Source organism: Manis pentadactyla, chromosome X, assembly GCF_030020395.1.
Source record: "Manis pentadactyla isolate mManPen7 chromosome X, mManPen7.hap1, whole genome shotgun sequence".
NCBI lineage: Eukaryota > Metazoa > Chordata > Mammalia > Pholidota > Manidae > Manis > Manis pentadactyla.
The window spans coordinates 32,619,425-32,642,913 of NC_080038.1; the positions used below are offsets into that span (position 1 = coordinate 32,619,425).

General features: G+C 44.2%; 1 protein-coding gene across 3 annotated transcripts in view; it reads left to right on the forward strand.

The window, feature by feature from the left end:
- The window catches only part of SYTL5 (synaptotagmin like 5), a 242,297-nt gene that overhangs the window by 208,183 nt on the left and 10,625 nt on the right, over positions 1 to 23,489 (forward strand). For all 3 annotated transcript variants that reach the window (XM_057495496.1, XM_057495498.1, XM_057495497.1), the window contains 7 exons: positions 1,156 to 1,334; positions 3,140 to 3,239; positions 4,824 to 4,985; positions 13,110 to 13,218; positions 14,406 to 14,550; positions 17,305 to 17,513; positions 18,619 to 18,763. In XM_057495496.1, coding sequence (XP_057351479.1) covers positions 1,156 to 1,334; positions 3,140 to 3,239; positions 4,824 to 4,985; positions 13,110 to 13,218; positions 14,406 to 14,550; positions 17,305 to 17,513; positions 18,619 to 18,761 — 1,047 coding nt within the window. In that variant the 3' untranslated portion in view covers positions 18,762 to 18,763. The remainder of the gene's footprint in view (positions 1 to 1,155; positions 1,335 to 3,139; positions 3,240 to 4,823; positions 4,986 to 13,109; positions 13,219 to 14,405; positions 14,551 to 17,304; positions 17,514 to 18,618; positions 18,764 to 23,489) is intronic.

Genomic DNA, 23,489 nt, shown 5'->3' on the forward strand with positions numbered 1-23,489 from the left:
GGAATGGGAAAGAAAAATTGATGACCCACTGCCTCTAAGTTATAATTTCCAACTAATCATGGAATCCTTGGTTTCCTCTTGCCCTTGACTTAAGCTTAGAAGAGATGCCAGCCATGTCACCCACATTCTGTCCTTTGATAAGTCTCTAGTACGAGCAGTTGGAAGAATATAATGACTTTATGTATATATATATATATAAAGTGGGAAGTCTAAGCTGTCTTTTTGTACTGACCATGCCTTACTCCCCAGGGATTCCCAGAGAGGGCTTTTCAAACTACTGGGTCACTCATGAAAGCCTTCCAGGTGGTCTTTTGTGACAGTCATGTTGCTAAGATACAGAGTTTGTGTTTCTGGCACCAAAGGATAATTTTGTTCAATTTAATTTCAGATACGTCTCTTGTCATTAGTGTCTCATCAGAAACATCACTCATCCTGGTAGATTTGGACTTCTTTTTACATTTTTACTTTATTTACTGGCTGGGGTGCTCTTTATTGTTTAGTTTTCTGTTCTGTGGGTTGCTATTTTACCGAGGTTTACAAAGCTCTGGTCTTACACTGTCTGTGTGGCCACCAGCTGCTCAGGGGAATCACAGCCACTGTGGGGATATGCCTTTCTCCTGGCATGCCCTTGTTAAAGCTATAGTTATGGCTTCCCAGACATTGATGGGATGCTGTCCATGGGTGTTAGAGAGAAGCTGTGGCTCCCACCAGCACAGAATATGAGACAAGCTTTCCTTTGTACCGATCAGTGCATGCTAGCCCTTGAAGTAGATGACCTTGAGTCTACCAGTGAAAATGGAGAAAGCTGTAGGGATGGGGAGAGGAAATGGGATTGGAAATGCCCCAATGACCCTGTATACATCAGAAGAAGCGAATAAACAAAGAGTCTTCACTAAACCAAAAAAGGCAACGCTTCCCCTCTCAGCAAGTTTCCTGCCTCTCCACTAACGGTCTTAGATTTTATCCTTCCTCGGGCTTGGATTTTATACATCCCCAGGAAAACAAGCAAAACAAGTGGTTTTTGCTTCCTTCCCTTGCCCTAGATGTCCCTGCTCACTGTGAAGAATAGGAATTGTAATTGAATGAAGGGGGTAGCTTGTGTGAAGAGATCGTTAGGATAGCACCAGATACCTCTCTTTGTTTTGTTTATTCCAGACCAGCCTGAACAGCATGATGAGTGTTTACAGTGAAACAGGAGATTATGGCAACGTGAAGGTCAGTGGTGAAATCCTTCTCCACATCAGCTACTGCTACAAAACTGGCGGGCTCTACATTTTTGTCAAGAACTGCAGAAATCTGGCCATAGGCGATGAAAAGAAACACAGGACAGACGCGTAAGCACAGAGCATATTCCTCTGACTGTTGCAGCCGCTACGTCCTTTGTCAGATGTGTGTTTCTTTTTCATTAGCATTCCCTTTGATTCAGAGCTTTCACAGAAAGTTGTCGCTTTCCTCCTGTGCCACACTTCTAAATAATCTCTGAAGAGCATGTATAGCAGTGGTGTCCATGGTAACCTGATTTTGAAAAAACTCTTAGTCAACATGATTCAGGACTGACAGATTCATAGTTTACACAGGGGCTGCTCTTGGAGATATAAGGCTGGCAGGTTGGTACATCCCAGGATGTACCAGGGTATCCTGTTAAGTTTTGTTCTGGGAAACACTCCAGAGAAAAATACCAAGCTGTTAGCACAAATGAGCAATTTCAAGGCTCTCAGGATTCCAGGGATCAGCCTGGAAGGGCAGGTGTGGATCATAGCATATTGGAGGGAAGCTAGATAGAAAGATGTTGCCAGGGGCTCTGAAGATCACTGCCAGGTGGGACAATTTGTTAGGAGGACTCACAGGTCTCTCCATGTAGTCATGATCAGGAAAGGCATATGTGGCAAAGTCTGCAGAATCCAGGCCTAAGCTTCCAGTTACCTTCTTCCAGTGGAGTCACACAAGATGTGCTTAATTCCTCCAGCAGCCAGTTGCGACGACACTTGTGAAATGTTGTGTACCAGGGAAGCTCATTTAGAGATTTCAGCTGGTCACATTTCAAAATTCCAGTCTTCCAGGAGGAAAGCAGGTGTTCAGCATGAGGCATATTGTTCTTAGGAATAGTTGAGTCACAGTGAACCCCTTTTGGCTATTCTGGGAATGATGAGAATCCTCCTGAAATCCACGTTCCTGGATGCCAACCAAGGGCCAGCCTTGTAAGAAGTCATTCCTAAGGACAGCAGTCTCAGGCCCACTGTGTTACCGCTTTTGCTATGTAATGGACAACATAGGTTCAATAAACAACTCAGCAAAGCTGTTTCAAGTGTCTTAAGGTAGACAAACGGATTCTGAGTACAGACTGGTCTACCTACTTCCTCAGCTAGGTATCAGAGGGCTTCAGGGCCAGTGTAATCATCTAGGCTAGCATGGGAAGGGACTGCCTAGAGCCCCAGCAGATGTGCTTCACAGCTTGGGTAGCTTCTTGTACGTTCCAGTCTCACACATCTCGTACAGTTCTGAGTCGGCCAAGGTGTCCCTGCTCCAGGAGGCCCCTGGGATGGCTCCAGGCAAGGTATGTTGTGTAGAACTGCTATTGTGACTTCAGGTTACTTTATTTTCTACTTCTTCTTTTCCACCATTGGCTTTCATTCACCCATTACCACTGCCATCACTCATCGGAAGTCTTCACTCATCTGAATGGAACGGAATATAACCCCATAATATTTTGTGAGGCCATTGATCATAATAATAGGTTACAGCTATCGAGTAATATAATATGGCAGCTTCTTGTAGGTGTCAACTAAGCCTCACAGTACCATACATTAGATACTGTTATGATCCCAGCTTTACAGATGAGGAAACTGAGGCACAGAGTGGTTAAGGGAGCTCTTGTGCTTACCAAAGCCAGTGACGTATGGAGTGATCAAGCCCACTTGCCTTGACTCCATAAAGTCCACACTCTACCACTACACTTCAGTGCTGCTCTCTTACTGAAGGCCCAGCATTGTATTTTAAGGTATCCCGTTATGTAGACCACATTCTCTTTGGTTCTGCCTCTTATGCTCACTGACCTAGTCCCTTCACCTTGTTTATTGCCAGGAATTTCTTGCAAAGTAGATGTTTCCCAATAATTACCTCTATCTTTTCTCATCTACAGTTATGTCAAGTCATACCTTCTTCCTGACAAGTCCAGAAACAATAAGCGTAAGACCAAAATCAGAACAGGCACCAATCCAGAATTCAATGAAACACTGAAGGTAAATAAATACTCTCTCATAGTAACTCAGTCATGCTGTTCACAACCACATTGGTTTAGAAGTAACTGCAAGAATTTTCCTGTCAAGGCTTATATATATGTTCTAGAAAAAGCAGAATTTGAATTAGTATAGTACCCTTGACTTCTCTAACAGTTTTGGAAACGAAAATATGCACACCACCCTGATTCTATTTCTCTGCGGCTGCTGAAGTTGTACCTTCAGTAGAGATGATTCAGCAAAATTTTATCTGTGCTGGTCATCTTGTCAAAAAATATGTTTCACCCTTGGGAAAACTGTGTTTTTACTAGTTCCTATTAAAAGAAGTTTGGCACAGTTTTGACCCTAACTTTACAGATCACTTTGTACACACTCATGCTAACATAGCATGAATATGTGCTGTTTCTTAGTGGAGTTTCAAAATTTCGCTAAATTTAGGCATGTGGTTCATGAACAGTGGAGATGCAGGGCTGGGCTTGAGAACTCTCAGGGAAAGTGGCCTAGATGAGATATGACCCAGAACTCAATCCTAGGGAAATTACTTTTCCCCAGGGGCTGCCATGTAACAACCCTTTCTCACACCCTGGACCAATCTAGTGTGGTAAGAAAGATCCGGGGAAACTGGCATGTAGAAGTTACCGCCAGTGCAGGGGAATTTATGGACCTTGGGCCCAGAGTGATGGAGTCAGAGGCCACCATAACAGGAAGTTGGTGAGTGGGGGGTGTAGGGGGAGGGGGCGGCACGTGTCTGTGGGGTCCTGTGTAGAATATCAAGACAGATCAAAAGGAGAATGAATGAATACAGGCAGATGGTGAATCTAGTGGCCATAACAGGATGGCAGAAATGAGCCCAGGCAGCACAGATGGAGTGACGTGGTGAACTCAGGAAGCAGGGAGCCTAGGTTGGTCATGCCAAGAACAGCAAGGACAGGTGTCGATGCAAATCCGTGATCAGAAATCAGTCCATCCAAAGCATGTCCTCAGTGGCAGTCACACAGAACAAGCAGGAGATTTGAAGGTGTGCGGCATGTGGCCCTGGAAAACATTCTGCTGGAAAAGGAAAAGCTACCCCAGCAATATTTTCTTTCTGCTCAATCTACATATGTATCTATTCACCCCTGTACTTAGGCTGGACTTTAAGAAGTCTGGTGTTTGCAAGTTGCTCCCTGCCAGCACTTTTCTGGATTTGGGGGTTCTTAATTAAATAAGATAGAGAAGTTGGAGAATTGACGTGTTAAATATTGAGCTTGCAAGGTAGATGTTGACAAAATGATTAGGCAAGTGAAAAATGGATAAAACTGGAAAGGTGAAAAGCTTCATCACCTAACACTTGTTATACAATAACTTAAGTTTATCAATTCCCCTCTAAATAATTTGTTGATATATCTTTTAGTGCTACATCTAACACAAAATGAGTTTATGCAATAGACTTTCTTTCTCTGAGAAAGAAAAGTGCTCTTCTGTGTGTGTGTTAGTTCATGATACTAATGCATATGATCTGAGAGATGGTGGAAGTAAATTTCAACCTGTCCTAGAATGGGGCAGAGCCCTCCTTGTGGAGTGTGATGTTGTCAATCTCATTTGCAGTACACCATCAGCCATGCCCAGCTGGAAACAAGAACTCTGCAGCTCTCGGTCTGGCATTATGATCGATTTGGACGTAACAGCTTCCTCGGGGAGGTGGAGATTCCTTTTGGCTCCTGGAACTTTGAAAATCCAAGTGATGAGTGGTTTGTGCTTCAGCCCAAGGTAGATAATGCTTCCAGATTAATCAAACAGTTATGCGACAAGACAAGTTATGAGCAAAATTGATGTCATAGGCCTAAAGACTCTGAAGATGTCCAATTTTCAAGTGATAATCCAAAAAGATTAGTGCAGCTAATTTTGGAGTGATACAGTAAGTGTAAATCCATTCTTTTGGAAATCCTTCAGTACAGACACTCTGTATGATGCAAGCCACATAATCATATATATTAATAATTGAATTACTAAATTTTATTCATCATTTGAAGGTTTCCATAGGTAAGTAAAAGGAGTACATTATATGATCCTATTAGGAAGAGAAAGCATTCATTTTCACATAAGCAAAAACAAATCTATAGAGCTAGATCTGTCTCAGAACATTCTCTCTAGCTGTCATTCTCCACAATTCAGACATAATCAGGAGTGGTCTTACCTTGGCTCACATGAGGAAGTGACCACTAGTTAAAGTGTCTGGTTTCCTACAGTCCTGCTTTTGAGATTCATAACCCAGGTCTTGAGTTATAGTCAGCAAAACAATCTCAAAGCTGGTTCTGGAAATTAAATGCCAATATGGTATGTTCTAAACTAGACAAACAGTACCTTGGCTTCGCTCTATGCGACTGGAGTCTCTCCTCATTTACAGTAATTTTTAAAGTCAGAAGTGAGGTGAATACATTTATGTAACCAGAGATTCTTTTTTATATACAGGGAGGCAAAAAGAACGTGATGGTAAAGATAGTGGACTTATATCAGACTTCCTGGGTTCAGTCCTGGCTTTATGAATGACTGACTGTGTGACTGTGGACCAATTACTTAACTTCCCAGGCCTTGGCATTCTCGTGTGTGATACAATAATTGGACACAGCTCATGGGGATGCTGTGAGTGTGAGGCTTGAATAAGCATTCTATGTGTTGTTCATGGTATTGTGTAGGGCATGTTGTAAGCTCTTAATAAACCCTAGGTAGTATTTATGTTACATTGGAGTCCTTGTATTGCAATTGGCAGAAACCCCAGCTCACACTGCTCAAAAAATAAAAGTAAATTACTGGCCAGTGATGATGAGCATGGCTTGATCCAGATGTGCAGATCTTCTCAGGCCCTGGACTCTCTTGATCTCTTTCCTCCATGTTGGCTTCATTTTCAGACTTCATGCAGTTTTGGCCTCCCTCCCTAGCTCCAGATATGCTTCTCTTGAACACTACAGTAGCTACAAGCCTCTCAGGCTCGCCCCACACTGTCCAGGAGAGGAGAGAGTTCTTTCTCCTCCAACAATCCCTGGGGCCTGGTTCTCCTAACTCTCATATATTATTTGTCCATCCTGAGCTAATCACTGTGACCAGGGAGGTGAGCTACATTGGCTGGCTTAAGGCAATCAGAACATACCCTGGTCCTAAAAGTGGTATTGCCCCAAAGGAAATCCAGGTACAGTAGTACCAGTGGAATGGTGAGTGGTGCTAGAGAGCAAAACCAGGTGTGGATCATCAGTGACAATAAACGTTGGTCATCCTCGATAGCTGCATTGTTCACATCAAATGGTTACAACATCCATTGTCAGGTAAGTGTCATCATCCTCATTTTATATGCAGAGACTGAGACTCAGAAGGTAAATGCAACTTTCTGGTGGGGTTTTATAACTGTTGACCTCGAACTTGGTGTAAATAACTCATGGAACATCTTGAGGAGGTATATTTGGGTTGAGGATAAAATTGACAATAAAGTATAATAGAAATCCTTAAACACAAAATAACTGCAAGCCCATGACTAATATAAGTGTGACAGAGATAAGAGGCACGATATTAACGACAAATAAGTCCATAATAGCGTAGCATTCCTCTGGCATTAAACATGGGAAATATTTGGTCATTACAGCACTAAGTCTCTTGAAGCTGAATGCAAGGCCTCACCATACAGGATGGCACCAAACATGACTTACCAGCCTCCCATCACTTGCTGCCTTTGTGTAATGAGCAAGCATCATAGAATCATAGTTAGAAAATGTCTAAGACATCTTATTATGTGTGACACAGATGAGGACAAGTAACACGCATGTCAGCACATAAAGTTAATTTGTCTGTCATAGATTCAACATTAAAGCACACAGGGGCTCTTTGGAAACTGGCTTGGAGGGTTTTCCACCGGTTTGCTGGAAATGGTTGAAGGGCGTGCACTGGGCTGATACCTAAACTCTCCCAGACCTCTCCCAGGTGTCCTCTGTGCTTGGGCCCAACAACTCTCCATGCTAGTCTCCTTCATATTGCCACTGAGTGGTTCCACTTTCTTTCTTAAGGGAGAAGCATCTCTCCAAGGAGAAGCCTGCTCAAAATAGAAAAGTTCTGATTGTGTTTAATGTCTGTAGAATTCTGTCGGTCCTCTGCCAAATCCCCTTAGATTCCTGTAACCTTTTGGGAGTTTTGCCCCCAAAAGCCTTCACCTGAGATTCTCTTTAAAAGACTGTCATCAGGCTACTGTAGCTTTTCCCCACATGGGCAGAGAACCCGAAGTTCCTAGAAGCTTATGTACTGGTTGCCACGAGGCAGTCCTTGGCCATTAACTGAGAGATGGGGGAGTCTGAAAGCCCAACTCTGTTACTGAGAGTGGGGAAAGCTCCAGAGTGTTACGGAAACTCCAGAGCTCCTCTGCCAGATCAGGCTGCCCGCTGCCTGGCTTCCTGCCCCCCATGACCTATTTCCCTGACCCCTTCACTGGTCTGGCCTGGGAGCACTTCCTAATAAGTCCCTCACAGTCCCCCATGGTCAGTCGGCTTCTGGGGAACCCAGCATGAGTCAGTGGCTGAATCCATGTCATCCTTCTCTGCCAAGCTTCCTCTGTGGACTCGGACGTCCTTAGATGCCACACCTCCCACAAGTGGGGAAGGCAGTGTGACCCATTCCCTATGCTGCCTCCCGTCCTTAGTGGCTCATCCTCAGCTGAGCTGGGCTCTGTGTAGTTGACTGTCAGCCAGCTGGGAGAAGTGCCACTTCACCCTCAGTCTCCTGTTTCAGTCATTTCCATGCAACAGTCACTTCGTCAGCTGTAGGGTGAGCACCCCTGGAGACTTGGTGTGTCTTGTAGATTATCCCGCTGAGGAATGAAGTGGGAGCTCCAGGGCCCAACTTCCTCAGTAACAGGAGATCAGAATTACTAGTCCTTAAGCATTCAGAAGTACTGAGGTCCTTTTGCAGTGGGAATACTGGAAAGACATAGCACCTTACTGCTTACTGACTGTTGGTGAAGCAAGCTACCACCTTGTTTTGGCCAGGTCTCCCAGCACTAAGCCTGTGACAACGCTTCCTGCATGACATGGCGTTGTTTCTTTAGCTATAACTCATTATCTTTCTAAAAGGCATGTTAGTAGTTAGACAAAAAGGGATCGTCAGTGTGTATTGTCTTCCATGGATACCCCCGGAAGTTACTATTGTAAAAACAAGGACCTTTGAAGATCAACAGCAAGCCTAAGTGGTTTTCCAAGGAAACTTCTCTGTTCCGCCTTTAGGCAGAGAGTAAGCATAGGTTTCCATGGAATGACTCTGGAGCTGGCCTGGGCAGTTCTGGCAGGCTTGTCTGAAATGTGTTACCCCATCTTAGACCTGTAAGTAGACTGGGAACTCTGCTTCCTACTCTGTCTCTCTCTCTGTCTCTCTATCTCTCTCTCCCTCCCTCATCCCCATCCCCTTCTCTGTCTTCTCAAAAAGCAGATGATGGTGGGTGTTACCTGATTATGCCACCCTCCTGCTCAGTCAGATACCACTGCTTCCCCACTGCTTTGGGATATGGTTTGAATGAATCCTAACATTCGCCTGGCCCCAGCGCCCCCTTCATATGGCCCAGCCTTCTGTCGCAGAGGTGGTGTCTCTGCTCTACCCCATCCCCATTTGCATGCATATGTGGCTCCCCTGTGGCTCTCATTCCCACCAGCCAATGCCTGTGGATCTTTGAGGAAGGGTTCTCTCAGGCTGCTGTTGTGGGCTTGGTCTGTGGACCTGGAAAGCCGGAATAGCTTGGGTATTTAAGTCTCCTGGGGGTTGAGGACAGAGCCCTGGATCAATAACTGAAATGTGAAGGTACACGACTGAGCAAAAGCTGCTCTCCATGAAACGGCCTGATATCGCAACCTTGTTAAGCCTCATCACTGTGTGGTCCCAACTCCCCACTACCCTTCCTGATGAAACACTGTAACAGATAGTCACATCTTAGGGTCTCCTGGGGAATCCCCAGTAGACACCTGGCTTCCATCTTCCTTGCTCCTACCTCCATGCACACACATCTCTAATCACACCTGAGCACGTTCTGCACAGTCTCCACTGCATTTTGCTCATCTTGCTTTCTTACCCGGAGACTAACCTTGTTTCCACTCCATCTTCATCTGCCGTCATCTCTCCCATCCTTTAAGGACCAGACAAGGGCCACCTCTGTATCCCAATCTGGATTACCCTCTCTCTTCCCACAGTAGTGTCTTTGTATTGTCTTGGACTGACTGTCATCGTTTGTCTGACTTTGAGCTTGCTGTGTAGTAGAAGCCCTGTTCTCCCAGAAATCAGGACTGACAGTAGGTCAGTTAGGAGAGAAAGTCACACAAATCACACACATGCAAACACACCAACCCAATGGATTTCTTAATCATTGACTTTACCATAAACAAATGTGCATTCATTTTCAAGTTTTTAAAAATAGGGACAATTCGTTTTGCTTGAGCATGGTTTCAGTGATTAAAATTCTGTCATACTTTTCTGGCATGAATGCTGACCCTGATGCATCCTAACAGTTTCTTGTTTGAGTTTCTCTGAAGTGAAGCAGGAGCTTAACACTCTCAAAGTAAAGCAAATGTAAATCTTCCTAAACATTCATATTTTTTTCTAATCTTTTACAGCTCTAAGCCCAAATATAATCCAATAGCAAGTTTATTTTCAAATCTTTAGCCCTTCTTAAGTGTCAAACTTACTTTTTATACTCTTCAGATTATCTGATATTAAATTATATAATTAAAATTGCAAATATGCCTGGCATAAAAAGTTTGGGGGACTAATGCAGCTGACTTTTGGTGAGCAGGCATTTCAACTGCTGGGAGCAGGCATGCATGGTCTTTGTACAGAGGGTCCTGCTCTTCATGGGGAATGGAGAGCATTAATCTGATAAATCAGTTAAATAAGGGCAGATTAACAGAGCCTCTGTTGAATATGTGTCTCCTGGATAGACTGAAACTCACTGAAAGCAGGGTCTATGTCTTATGTGTCCCCACAGCATTTAGCAAAATACCTTAACAGCATTCCTGCAAGAAGGCATTCCATGTGTTGGTAGAATTGAATTAATTGAACTGAATTCAATTCAGAATTGAATTCTACCCTTTCCTAGCTGGAAGTGGTTGAATAATGTGAAATGGTATTATGCCAGGAGAAGACAGTGCCTTGGAATTTCCTTGCAAGGGGACCAAAAATGCCCCAAGACATCAGATATGTGCAGGCAGCAAGATGACTCCCTCCCTTGAATTCTTCTTCATGTGATAATCTACAAGATTTTATCTTTATTGCTTTCTACTCTCACAAGAGTTGAGGACTGTATTTTTATGAAGCGCCCAGTATAATTAAAGCTAAAAACCAACGGAACAGTAATAAATCCTAATAATGCATGCTTTGATCCCTAATATATGTTAGTATGTGGCACCTGCACATATCTCTTTTTCCTACCAACATATTTTCCTACCCAAAGATCCCAACCAAAAGCAAATAGAGCCTTCACCAGTTAGCTCTTGCTGGATAGAAAACTACCCTGAACCTTGGTGGCTTAAAACAATTTATTATTATCACTCATGATTGTGTGGGGTGACTGAGCTCAGCTAGGTGGTTCTCACTTAAGGTCTCTCATGTGGTTGCAGCTAGATGGTAGCCTGAGGCTGAAGTCGTCTGAAGGCTTGACTGGGCTGGTCGGCCAAGCTGGCTGCCTCACACCTAATGCTGGCTACCAGCTGGGAACTCAGTGAGGCCTGCCAACTGGAGCGTCTACCTGTGGCTTCTCCATGCAGCTTGGGCCTCCATCATGAGTTCTCACAGGGAGCATTCAAGAATGTCCATTCCAAGTGAGGAAGTAGAAGCTGTTGATCTTAAGACCTGGGCCCAGAAACTGGCATGTTGTCACTTCTGCCATATTCTACTAGTCAAAGCTATCACAGAGTGCACTCAGGTCAAAAGAAAGAGGACAAATACCCCAACTTTCCTTGGCTGTGGTATCAACAAAGTAGTGCCCTCTCTCATCTGCCGTCATGTCCATTATAATTTTCCACTTGTGACATGCACATACACCAGAATTTACTGAAACTGTCAATACAGCCAGGAATATCCTTTTACAAGGTGCTCTGTTTAAAGTACTCAGATTAAATATTAGATGGGAAGTCTTGTTTCACCATCTAATCTCACCTTTGCCACTGGTAAGAAGGTTGAGTAAAATGCTTCCAAAAATTTTCCCATACCTCTTAGTAAATTTTACCACCACAAAGAGGAAAGAAAGTCAGGCAAGGATTCCTTTTCTTTGCGATGGTCTCAGTCTTCTTTGCTGAGGCTTGAGCGGCCTCTGGCTTTGCTGGGAGTGTTGGGGTTTCTGGATTCTTTCAGTCTATCCTCTCTCAGCGGGAAAACAGTTCCCAGCCGCAAGCAACTCGGTGCTCAGGAGTCACATTTCTGAAGGAAAAGCCTGAGAAAGTACACTTCTCTTCTCATCCTATTCATGAGAAAAGCTCAGTTGGCTCAATGGCAGTGGGAGACCTACAGAACAGCGGCTCGGGGTGTATGTTCAAATTATAAATTTAGCCTTTTGATTCTGAGATGATAGTAGATCCACATGCAGTCATAAGAAAGAGTACAGAGACCTCACATATCCTTTCCCAGTTTCTCCCAGTGGTAACATCTTCAAAGCTGTGGTGCCAGCACTACAGCCAGGGTTGGTGGCGTTGATACAATCCACCCGTCTTATTCAGATGTGCTTGGTTTTCACTTGGGTGTATGTATGTTTAGCTTGAAGTAATTTATCGTTTGCGTGGCATTGTGTCTCCACCACTACAGCCAAGATACAGAACAATTTCATCACCACGGGGATCCCTCATGCTCTTTAGTAGCCACCCCCACCTCCCTCCTGCCACCCCATCCCTAACTCCTAGCAACCAGTAATCTGTTCTCCGTAGTTATTATTTCATTGTTTTAAGACTGTCACATAAATAGAATTGTACAGAGCATGTCCTTTTGAGCTAGCTTCTTTCACTCAGCATAATTGCCTAGAGATTCATCAAACTGGTTGCATGCATCAATCATGACTCTTTTTATTGCTGACTAGTATTCCGTGGGACGGATATACCACCATTTGTGTGGCCATTCACCTGCTGAAAGACATCCAGCTTGTATCCAGTGTTCTACTATTATAAAGATCATACAGATATTTGTGGGCAGGTTTTTGTATGGACATAATCTTTTATTTCCCTGGGATAAATGCCCAAGAGTGCAACTGCTAGGCTGTGTGGTAGTTACATGTTTAGTCTTGTAAGAAACGGCCAAACGTTTTCCAGTGGCTACACAATTTTACATTCTCACCAGCGATATTTGGGTCTGCCAGGTTTTCCACACTGAATTTTAATGATGTGAATTAGGAGTATAGCTTTTTAGTAATTGGTAGCTGGCTGCCCGATGTGAACCAAGCTTTGCTGCCTGCCTCCCCCTTCTTTGTTCACTTAGGAAGGCCTTGCAGTAGCAAGAACATGCAGGGAGAAGTATTTTCTGGAGCTGTTTTCAGTGGCATCTTTACTCTTGCCTCAAACCCAAAACTTTATGTATATGCTCAGGGTCAGTTCCAGTCCTCAGTCAACCGCAGATGCTCAATATCCATTGACTGACCACACACGTGTTATATATCTCCTCTGTAATTCCTATTACTTTAATATTAAAAGTTACATGCAAATACCTATGTGAACTTTTCCAGTCTCTTTTCTCATACTTAAGGCATCTCTTAAACCAGTAAGTGCTAACATTGTTGAGTGAGAATGGATTGTCGCATTTAAGGCACCAAATAAATAGTGTACTTTCAAACATGAGCTACAAAATAATAAGCCAGGCATGCTCTCTCCTTCATTTCACCCATCTCCCTCTGGCCAGGTGGAATTTGCAGCTGACATTGGCCTTCAGTACAAAGGAGAGCTGAAAGTTGTTTTACGTTACATTCCCCCAGAGGAGAACCAGGCACTACCACTAGGACAACTCCAAGGTAGAGTAAAAATCATTGACTTTGGTCGACAACAATTCTGTTTCTAGAAGTGTGGGAACAGGGAGCAGGAATTGGACTATATTCCTTAGCATTACAGAGATGCACTGTAAAGGGGCAGGTGTCATGTCTTGAGGAGAGTTGAGAAGTGCATACTATATGGGGAAGGGTGCAGGATTCTTATGTAAGAACCAGCCTTAATGGTGAGATTTGTATTCTGAAAGTCCTGGAAGATGTAGGATCTTCCCCAGGGCAGGGTGGGGGGAATGGGGGGCAGACTGCTGAGAGGGGAGGTGTAGAAAGCTGGTGTACAGATCTATGACCTGCACAGCTATTTGGGAAGTCTTGAGGACAAGGTTGATGTTGAACACAGAATGTGAAGGAGAAATCCAGATGGAGTCAACTTTTAAATCGCTCTTTCCCTTCTCCTTCCATCAACTCAGAGGCAGCCTCCTCTGTCCTTCCATTCACCATTGCTCTCTTCAGTGTGACCTGCTGCAAGTCACTTTCAGCCTCAGTTTCCTCACTTCATAAGGATATTGCAAGGATTAAATAGGTTCATTCACACAAAGTGCTGAAAACAGCACTAAATAAAGGTGGAGGTGGTAGTTATTATTCATGTTTAGCATCTCTCTTCAGAATAAAAATGTGATGTGGGAAGAGCTGCTCTCCCCCAAAAACGTAACTGTGCCTGGTCCATAGCCTTTAGAGCTGGTCTTGCGTGGACCTGACAATTTTATAAGGCTAAAATAGCCAAGAAGGGAGTTGTGGAATTTTCTCTTTTGGAATCTTAACACTTGTCTGTGGCTTCCACTGTATTTCTCACTAAGAGCAAGAATGTGGCCCACGTACCTTTCAGGGTCTTTTGCATTTTATTTCTTTATACCCTGTGAAAAGGTAGAGCTTGTAGGGGAGTATTTACAATTTTACATTTATTTGTTCGTTGTTTTCAACAAACACAAATGAAAGACCTCTCTGGAAGGAGTCCAATGGGGCAAAAACATTTAAATGAATACATGGGAAACTACACTAACGTGAAGACTGATTCAGTCAGCAAATGAAATAAATCTTGGTGTATTTCTTCGTCAGTTCTTAAATGGAACCTATGATCCACCTGTCTTCTTATTTTCTCCTCTCTCTGTCTCTCTCTCTCTTTTGTTTTTCTTTTTCTCTCTCTTGAATTTTGACAGCTGATGCAGGAAAGAAGACCTTTAAAAGAGGGACGAGGAAGGAGTTGCCTGTAACCTCTGGAGGAATACTGGAAGTGTTCATCAAAGAGGCCAAGAATTTGACAGCAGTGAAGTCGGGAGGCACTTCTGATAGCTTTGTGAAGGGGTAATTTTGTTTTAACTCATTCCAGACACTTGATGGGGTGTGAAAGGATCTGTGGTTCCACTAGACAGTGGTAGTTGTGACGCTTCTATGTTCTTATTCTAAACATATTAGGAAAGAGCCCGCCTTGAGCACTGGCTCTCACCTCTGACCCAATATGCCTGTACATGGAACTGCTTATTCTAGCTTGCAGCCGGCTTCCAACATGTTTCAGGATTTCCCATCACTCTCACCCTCAAGACTGGCAAATTTTCCCATGACATTCATGTCTCAAAGGAGAAAGCATGATTTTCTACATGTCATATATTTTACTGTGCTTTGTTATTATGCAGTGCTGGTAGCATGCAAAAACAACCAAACTATGGGACCTGTGGCATTTGGCTCTTGGGGGGGCAGTGGTAAAAAGTGGAGCTGCCAGGGCACCTTTCCCAGAGAGAGTCACTGAAGAGTGCTTTGGGGAAGCTCTGCGACTGCTTCTTGGGCGTTTGTGCCCACTTTGGGGAGCACAGGGCAATGTCTTGAGGGAATGCAGCCCTTTACATGGACATTCTTGCCCATTCTAGGCAACTCAAATAACCAATCTCTCTTGATCTCTATTTGAGATTTTTCTCCAACAAGTAGAGGAATTAGAGCCAGAAGGATATTTTTCATTCATTGAAACAAACACATGAGCGCACATGCACAAGCACTAAATACGGCCGCTGCAGACACAACACCTGGGCCCTGCCCTCACGGAGCACCATAAACTCCTGAGGTGAACCATACTCCCGCTAGGCCCACCCTGAAGTTACTTGTTGAGCCAGACGACGATATTGTCCCTCTCCTTCATTCTTCTTAGGCAAGTGTGATTTTCCCTGCCAGGAATTGAGTCAAGCTTTTGCCCTCCCATGTTCTAATTTTGATAAAGCCAGTACTAAGGAGAAGCAGATGTGGAGGGCCTCCCCACGGGTGAGGGGGTGTGCCTGAACCCCAGCCCATCTGCCCTTCCGTCGTCATCTCACAGGAGGTGTAGGCACTAAAGTCATGCTTTAGCTGGGCCCTCCCTCGCCGTTTGCCTCACCTGCCCTCCCGTCAGCTCAGGCCTCTTTCCGCCCACTGTCTGGCAGCAGGAGGGCATTGCTTCCTCACCTGTGGCCGCGTTGTGGTCTTGCAGGGGTGACTTAACATCTTCTGAAATAGATTTCACTTCATCATGTTGAACATTTATGGAGCAGAGATAATAAAGGACGGTATCTTTGTTCTATAATGAGAGAAAAGACCAGTAACTTTCTAATAAATTCTTTCCCTAGTTACACTTGAACAGGAGGCTGATTTTAAGGGGACATCAGATTTTTTTAGATGAGCCTGAGAGAGTAAGAATAGATCCTCTTGTAAAGTTTAATATTATTAAATATATCAGTTAATATTAGATCTGTCTGTGAGCCAGCGTAATAGAGGCTTAAAACAAAAGTTTTTTCTCTTGTGTGTAAACAAAGACTGAAGGTAAGGAATCTAGGGCAGGTATGGAAGCATCATGATAAACAGGAATTCAGGCTGCTTCTGTCTTGTTATGGTATCTACCTCATGGATCAAGATAGCTGTTTGAGTATTAGCTATCCCATCCAAATTCCAGTTGGCAAGCCATTTTCTAGAAGCTTCATACAGAACTTCTTATATCCTATTGGCTAGAACTTAGTCACATGGTTACACTAACTGCAAGGGAGGCTGAACTAAAAAAATGAGGATTTTTTTTATAGAAGAATAAGGAGAGAATGAATATTAGGAGATAAGCAGTCTCTGCTTGGTACGTGAAATGCAGTCTCAAGTGTTGTAATATATCTTCTTTATTGTAAGGTCATTTGTGGTAGTTTTCGGGTTTGTTTGATGTACAACCTCCATACCCATATTTCTCCTTCCTAAAAGTATGCTCCCTGATTCATCTAGGTACATAGAGCCTAGTTCTCCAGTGTTTTTACCATAGTAGAGAAGGCTTGAATGCAAGTGTTTTATTTGAGAAGAGATTCCACGAAACATGAGTGAGAGAGAAATTGAGACAGAGAGGGAAGGGAAGCTGATAAAAATATGTTAATAATCAGGTCACCACAGTGGGCAACTGGGGCCCACTTCCACTGGAGAATCAACAAGCAGTTCTCTGGAATACAGCTTGAATAGTTTCTTCAAGGGACTGGGAAGCTGGGGGACTCATCCACCCATCTGCACAACTCATTGGTTGAGGGCTGCTCCTAGGGAGATTAAATCTCCAGAAATCCCAGGGTTCCCTGCTCATGACCTGAGTCAGCTCACACACCCGGGAGAAAGGCCTTAATTAGAGAAGCCGAGAGACATAGGCAGTTGAGGTGGGGAGGTGTCAGCATGCCAGGAACTGCTCATGCTGGTTTCAGGTCGACTCAAAGGTGGGCCAAAGATGATAGAGGCAGGACATTAAATAGTGTCTACCAGAGGAGGTATTGTCATTTCAAGATAAGAGAAGGACCAAAATAGGATTAGAAGGGAGAGTGTGGGCATTTTACTATTGCTCCACTTAGAAGAAATAATAAACCATTCCACTAAATAAATCCAGATGTCAGCATAGAAGAACCTAGGAGAGAAAATCAAATACACATTGCACTTCACACACACACACACACACACACACACACACACACACACACACACACACATACACATACAATCATAGGAAATTGAAATAAGTACTCAAGGATGCTATTTCCTGTCTGCTCTCTCTCTCTGATGACTTGATTACCTTTTCTCCTGCAGCTACCTGCTCCCTGATGATAGCAAAGCCACCAAGCACAAAACCCTGGTAATAAAGAAGAGTGTGAACCCTCAGTGGAATCATACTTTCATGTTCAGTGGCCTGCATCCCCAGGATATAATGAATGTTTGCCTAGAACTTACTGTCTGGGACAAGGAGGCCTTTTCCAGCAACATCTTTCTGGGAGGAGTTCGTTTGAATTCTGGAAGTGGTGAGGGACTCAGGGCCCTGAGGGGTCTGTGGCTGGGCAGGGGGCAGGGAGTGGTTGACAGGCTGATATGCAATAGGCGTATGAGTAGTTTCAGCTGAGCTGACCCCTGCAATCACCATGCATGTTCCAGCTCTTTAGCCAAGGATCTGTTCATTGTGAAAACAAAACTACTACTACATAACTTTGTATCCCTCCTTTGGCTGGTAGTTTGGGGTGTAGAATGTTTATATTCAGTCCTTTCATGAAATACCATTTACACTTCGGTTTAATGAGTTTCAGCCACTTTCTCGGGCCTTACTTGAGGTTTTGCTCAGGACAGGATCACCAAGACAGCACAGACTTCTGACTGGGGAGAGAGGAACTTCCAAGACCAAGTTTATTTCATCCTCTTCTCAGTTCTATTCAGCACTCCCAGCCATTACTCACCCTGGTTGAATTGAAATTAGTTTTGTTTCCCTAAAAAATAACATCTAATGTTGTCTAAGCAGGTCATGGAAACACCACTGGTACCATAAGACACACAACAGGATGAACTGGGGGAAATTAATAGTGCATGTACAGTCCCCAGATTCTCATCGCATAGCTTAGGCCAGACATAAATGGTCTGCATGCACCACGGTTAACATTCCTGTTGAGAACAACCCCACCCCAATGGTGCTCTATTTATTTATCAGTCAAGGAGAGCCAAGAATGTCTATACCACTAAAATAAAAACTCTGCAGGTCGGAGAAGTGGCCTTAGAAAGGGACAGGTTAGAAAAGTTAGAAAGGGTGAGCCCCAGGCCAGTTCAGCCTGTTCTTCTGTCCTGTTAACTCAGGCTGAACGAGCCAGCTCCCTGCTAAACTACCAAAGTGGGGAAGTAATGAGCTACTAGGACCGTCCTGATTTGCTTCTCATCATCTGGGCAGAAGAGAGTAGTGCCGGCTGCAAAGGAGTGTTCCAATCTAACACCACCCACTGGATATGGTGAGAACAAGCTGGTGAAGGGCTCTGGTCAGAAGGACTGAATATAAATATTTGTGAAATGACTGAATATACCCATTAACCTGCAGAGGATGATGACATTTGATGTGTGCGGTGTAATGCTCCCCTTACCCTTCTTCAGGTGTGAGCCATGGGAAGAACGTGGACTGGATGGATTCTCAGGGGGAAGAGCAGCGCCTGTGGCAGAAGATGGCCGACAACCCCGGGACTGCTGTAGAGGGCGTGCTCATGCTCCGGTCCAGCATGGCCAAGCGCAGGTTCTGAAGGTACCAGTTCTCCAAAATGAGGCCTCTGGGGACTGTGTGGCTGCCCTTTCCTACCAGTAGCAGACTTGGGAACACCGGGTAGTGATCTTTGTTTCATGCCTCTCCTTTACCCTAAGGCAAAGTCAATCAGGAAATCATATTGCTTCTACCTCCTGAATATCTCGAAAGCCTGTCCAGTTCTCACCATCTCCATGCCACCACCTTAGTCCAAGTTGCCATCTCCCCCTCTACGATCATTCCAGAAAGTCTGCTAGCTGCCATCTGTACATCCACTCTGGACCTCCCTCAGTCCATACTCTGGGGCCAGATTTTCCCAACATGTTATTTAAAATACTCAAACATACAGAAAAGTTGCAGTGGTTTTACAGTGAACACCCTTAGACCCACCACCTAAACTCAGCTTCAGCCATTAGCTATTCTTCCTTATCGTCATCTGTCCATCCCCAGAATGCTCTTATAAAAAACGTAAGTCTGATCATGCTTTAAAACCCTCTGTGGCTTCCCATTGCTCTGAGGATAAAATCTAAATTCCTGCTCGTGGCCTGCCAGCCCTGCATAAGGTGGTTACTGCCTCCTCTCCAGCTTGCCCCAGGCCGTGCCTCCCCTGCCCTTCTTTTCAACCATGCAGTGCATTTTTCTGCTTATTTTTTTAATCCCCTGTGCCAGGCTCTATCCCATCTCCTGGCCTTTACTAGGAGCCTTCTTGTTTCTTCTCACCAGCCTGATTTGTCTTAAGTATCACCTGTTTGGGGAAACCTCCCCTGAGTACCCTCTGCCTGACTAGGTCTAGACTATAAGGTGTCAGATCTTCTTGCTTTTGCCCTTTCTCATCACCCCCCCTTACTTCCTAAATACATTTTTACATCGTCCCTCTGCCAGATGCAGTGCATGCCAGAACCTCAGGAGATGCCCTTAACACTTTTTACCACATGTATAATGGAAATATTATTAATTTTCAGCACTTTCCTATCACCTCTGTTAGAGTCATTGGTTTGCAAAGCTCTGAATGCATGGAGCCAGTTTGCTGGGGGCCGGGGGTGGGGGGTCTGCCCTAGCCACATCCCTTCCCAGGGTACCAGATTAGAAGTGGCACAAAACACCCCTGAAAAGATAATGCGGTGGAAAACTCCTTTCAGGAAGAGCATGGTATTAACAGGAAGAAATAATGTCTGCTTGAGCAGATAAGTAAGGAGGGGACCCCACACTTGAAGAGCAATTGGTGGTTGATAAATTCTAAGAAAGATAGGTCTGCTTAGAGGCAGGGCTTTTGTTTTGCTGAATGGGGCAGACAGTTAGGACCAGACATGAATTGCTAAGGACATAGGCGAAAGGGCAATTGCCTCCATGGGGGATTTCTTTTGTATCCCTTCTACCATGCAGGTGGTCCTCCAAATCAATGTTACACAAATATTTAAAGAACCTCTGATATGGCACCTCATTATCAGGGCAAAAGTTGGCCCAACTCTGAATGTACTAGTCCCCATTTCTGGATTGAGTGTCGTGCTGATGGGCAGGCTGGCTTTTGGCGGTGGGGGGGGGCCTGAAGATGAGTCCAAGTGTTTAGTGGGCTGGAGAAGCAAGACACACTTTCAATATCCTAAGAACAACTAAGGATTGCTGGGTCACTGCCACATGGGAATAGGCACGCTCCTTAGGAAGAAATAAGGGGTAATTTTCCAGACTCTGCCGAAGACTTGGTCACCTACGTGTTTGTTCATTTCTGCTTTGTCCCTGGTACCTCTGCTTAGGCCGCCAATTTACTTTCCTAAACTCCTACTCTGATAGGAAGTTGATCTATTTGTTTTCTTTAATTAATAGATTTTATTTCTTAGAGCATTATTAGGTCTACAGAAAAACCGAGCAGAAAGTACAGAGGTCCCATATGCTGCCTCCCCCCTCCTCACTGCTCCAAGTTGCTCCTGTAGTTACCATCTTGCCTTGGTGCAGTACATTTATAACGATTGATGAACCAATATTGGTACATTACTGTTAATTAAATAGCTTATGTTAGGGTTCATTGTTGGTGTTTTACGGTTCTGTGGGTTTTAACAAATGCGTGCTATCATGTATCCACAGTTACATTATCAGACAATAGTTTCAGTGCCCTGAAGAATCCCCTGTGCTTCAACCTCTGACAACTGCTGATCTTTCCACGGTCTCTATACTTGGCCTTTTCTCAGGATGTCCTGTAGTTGGAACTATATAGTGAGCAGCCTTTTCCAACTGGCTGCTTTCACTTATTGATGTGGATTTAAGGTTCCTCCTTGTCTTTTTGTGGCCTGATAACTCATTTCCTTCTATTTTTTTTCCTTTTTTTGTGATAAAAGCACATAACATGAGGTCTACCCTCTTAAGTTTTTAAGTATGATACAGTACCTTTATTTTTAAGCAGGGAGAGACAAGAGGATGGAAGAATTCTAAGCAACAAGAACATTTACAAAAATTCCCTGGAGGTGGTAGTAGGTCTGTATTCCTTTTGCTAGTTTTCTTGGTTTTCTTTTTGGCTACAAATGACAGTGCCTGTTTACTGATCTTGCCAAGCTTAGCGCAAAATTAGTATCAAAACTTGAACACTTAACATGCCCACCTGTAAGCTTCTGTATGGAATACGTACCCCAGGCCAAAGCTTTTGTGCCACCTATCCTTGCTCCAGAGTGAATGCCTTTTCACTACATTCACTTTCCTAACATCTTGAAAGTATTCTATTAGAAGCTATTTCTGAGGACTTGAAAATGGATTGTATGTCCTTAAAGATTGATTATATGTCATCTATTCCTCCTGATTTTTTTTTTTTTGGAGGAGAGCATATTTGCTGAACTGAAACACATTTGATGAGTGTCTGGTTTCTGTTTCTAAGGCTAGGATGATTATCTTACATACCACTGAAAAAGAAAACTAAATGCTGCCAGTTCTAACTGTAAGATGCTGTTCTGGATGTCTGGCTGTGTCCCTGTGTGTTTTCTCCTTGCCCTTCTTCACACCGCTCTGTGCCCCCGGAGGCAACCCTTGGCGGACTGCTTCAGTGGGGCTCTCTTGCCCTGTGGGATTTGGCTGGGTTTGGCCACAGGAAGATGCCACTAGGAGACTGAAAGGTGGCAGTAAAGTGAGAATGATAGTTATTCCCCTGGCCTTTCCCACTGGGTCACAAAATGACAGTAGCTACATCCTCCCACTCAGAGCTATAGCTCCTGTCAGGTGGCCTTTTCCTGCAGCTGGAGCTACAGCGACTACTCCCTCCCTCCATCTCTTCAGGCCTGGGAGTGCTAAAGCTCCTGGCTGTTGCTAGCTTCTGACCCTGGGTTACCTTCCCTTGACCCTGACCACGGTTTGCTCAGTAGTCCTTTTATGAATCTCTTCTCTGTGTCACAGTTTCCGTGTTCCATTTGTTCTCTGGTGGGACCCTAACTGATATTGGAATTGGGATCAGGAGTGGTCTTAGGGTGCAGATTCTCAAAATAGAATTTTAGGTTTGTGTAGCTCACATACTTGAGAGGCATTCTGGGCACTTGGCAAAGTAAGAGATGTTTAGTTTGTTTGGGGAAAAAATGGTCTTTTAATCTTAGTGCCTCTGATCCCCTGAAACAGTATCAGGTAGCCAGACATCAAGAGGGACTTCGCTTTTAGGCATCTCAGAATGTGCAGATGGTCATTTAAAGATAGACATTCCCTCACAAAGATTCCCTGAGCTCTCTGCAGCCGACCCTCTGCTTCTGATTATCTTTGCTGATAGGAATTTTCAGCAAAGCATTTTCCCCAGTACTAGGGACTTTACTGCTTTGCTCAAGTACAACTAGCACACGTGGAATAGCAAAGTGTCATCCATGTGATGGATCAGCCTGTGGTTCTGCATGGAAAGACAATCAGGGTACCCCTGGGTACATTATACCAAAGAGCAAGAGACATGAGGATCTTTCTTAGGTAAGAAAGTAGAGATAAACTGTCTCTGTCGTGTGAATGGTCCTGCTCTGCTGGAAGGTGAGAGTGTCTCTTAAACATTTTGGGCTCTTCACACCACTGAGCCTGCAGGTAGAGAAGGGGCTCCCTGTACTTTCTTGGCTGATTGTCAAGAGGAAATTGAGTTGCTCATACACTATGGTCACAGGAGAACTAGGTCTAGAGCTGTGCACTCCATCACTCAGTAGTCTGGGCAGTGGGAAACTGCAGCAAGCAATGAAAACAGAGCTGCTAAGGAATCAGCTCCTGCCGGAATGAAGGTTTGGGTCAGTCCTCCAGGTGAAGAAACACATGCAGCTGAAGTGCTGGAAGAGAGCAAGGAGAATTTAAAATGATTATCAACTCGGGTCTTAGGACCAGCTACAAAGGGGATTGAAGCACCTCTGTTTTATGTTGATTAACGGTTGCTTCCATCCTCTTTCCCCTTATATGCAGAGCAGTGGTGGTAGCTAAGGTTTTAGGTGTCCCATGGGAGTATGGCAACACTGATATTACCCTGCAGTGAGAGTCAGGGGCCAGAACATTCTCTTAAGGAGCGAGACAGCAACTAGTTCAGGCTTTGCAGGCCACACTGCTTTTGTTGCATCTCCTCTTCTCTGCTGTTGTAGAGCAAAAGTAGCCACAAACAATATGTGAAAGAGCATGTGTGTCTATGTTCCAATTCAAACTAATTACAAAAACAGATGGCCAGCCCATGGGCCGTAGTTTGCTGACTTCAGCAGTACATGGTGAGAACATAAGCTCTTTATTCAGACAAAAGAAAAGAGTAGAT